This window comes from Arachis ipaensis, chromosome B03, assembly GCF_000816755.2.
Source record: "Arachis ipaensis cultivar K30076 chromosome B03, Araip1.1, whole genome shotgun sequence".
Lineage (NCBI taxonomy): Eukaryota > Viridiplantae > Streptophyta > Magnoliopsida > Fabales > Fabaceae > Arachis > Arachis ipaensis.
In genome coordinates, this window is record NC_029787.2 from 31447659 (window position 1) to 31449321 (window position 1663).

A 1663-nucleotide genomic window follows, 5' to 3' on the forward strand; every position below is an offset into this window, starting at 1 on the left:
TTTCAATTAAGTCTCTTTTAGTAGTAATTGGCGTAATTTTATAGAGATCCAATTAAAAAAAAATTAGTATAGAGACCTAAATAAAAAAAATAATGTAAAAATTTAATTAAAAAAATTTTGATGCAAAGACTTAAACTAAAAAAAATATAAAAACCTAATTAAAATTATAGACCACGAGAATAATTAAACCTAAAATACTATAAGCTATAAAATAGAAAATTCTGGAATGAATAGAACCTTACACGTACACATAAATCTTTTAAGACCAATCATAGTTATTATTGAAAAATAAAAATTAAAAACAGAAAATTAAACATGTCACCACAGAATCAGGCTACACTCAATCATGTCCAAACTAAACTATAACAATAATAATTAAAAAAGAAAGAAAGGAAGGAAGGAAGGAAGGAAAAGAAACTCCACAAGACGACATGGAACCATTTATACAACAAAGAGAAAACTCCTCATTTAACGCTTTCAAACGAAGAACACAGCAGCAACAACAATGGTAGCCGAATACACCAAGAATTTCGAAGGAGTAGCAGCCCAAGCGTTATTTTTTCCCGGCGGTGGAGCCGTTTCACTTGAAGCTGGCGGATTAGCCGTTCCAGGAGCTGCACCCCCCGGAGGTGTCGCCGGAGGCGGAACGGGAGGTGAAGTCGTCGGACCCGGTGATCCAGATGAAGGAGACGGCGTTGTACCCGCCGGAGTCGGGGACGGAGGTCCACTTACAGGAGATGGTGACGGTGAATTCCCCGCCGGAGCCGGTGAAGTCGCCGGAGTAGGAGTAGGAGTAGGTGTAGGTGGTGAAACGGAAGGCGCCGGAGGATTTCCGGCGGGTGCTGGTGTCGGTGCCGGCACCGGCGGCGAGCCAGATGGTGCTGGTGTTGGTGTTGGGGTTGGTGTTGGTGAGGGTGATTTTGGTGAAGGCGGTGTTGGTGTAGTGCCACGTGGCGCCAAGACAACAACGATTAGTTTCTGACCTTTGTTCTGACAGTTTTGGTCTTGGCCGCTGATGAAGTAGAATGGACCTGAATGATCCAAGGTGAATTCCGTGTTACCGTCGTCAAACTTCTTTATTGGGTTTGATTTGTTACACTTATCGTAATCTTCTTTCTTCACCTCTAGCACCGAGTCTGAACCCTTCTTGTATTTGAAAACTGCACAAAACATGCACATAATTAGCAAAACAGTCCACAGAGTCAGTTAAATAATGAATCAAAATTGTGGTCACTTATTATTCCCAAGGTGGTCATAGTAATACTAGTAATATGATCTCTCTATCACGAGGAAATAGCAAAATTAAAAATCTATGAATTGAATGACAATTTGATATTTCGAAAAAGGAAAAAAAAAATTAAATACTAAGTATACTTTTTATCGAACAATAAAATTTAACCTTTCGAGATGAAGATTGGAATTGAAGTATACTAGCTAGGTAGTGATTATAGTAAAGGAGTAAATTAAACTCACCTAGAGTGTCATTGATTTGGAACCTGTTGCTCCCAGCCCATTGATTGTAACTCTGAGAAGGGTTTGGAACCCACCCTGCGCTTCCACCAACGTTAAATTTGAAGGCTTGGGTGGTTGACAAAACAGATAAGAGAATCAACAAAAGGGGAAGAGGTCGCACAAACTCCATGATGATTATGTATGTATGCGC

At 40.0% G+C, this 1663-nt stretch overlaps 1 protein-coding gene across 1 annotated transcript; it reads right to left on the bottom strand.

Moving 5' to 3' along the window:
* Positions 215-1657, bottom strand: LOC107630231 (early nodulin-like protein 2). Its single transcript, XM_016333318.2, has 2 exons — positions 1474-1657; positions 215-1160 (listed from the first exon to the last, which is right to left on the bottom strand). Exons 1-2 carry the CDS (start codon positions 1640-1642, stop codon positions 478-480), a joined length of 852 nt encoding a protein of 283 aa, XP_016188804.1. The 5' UTR covers positions 1643-1657; the 3' UTR covers positions 215-477.

Coding starts and splice junctions, on each gene's coding strand:
- LOC107630231 (XM_016333318.2), bottom strand. CDS start 1,642: ATGGAGTTTGTGCGACCTCTTCCCCTTTTGTTGATTCTCTTATCTGTT. Junction 1,161..1,473: donor CCAAATCAATGACACTCTAG/GTGAGTTTAATT, acceptor TGTTTTGTGCAG/TTTTCAAATACAAGAAGGGT.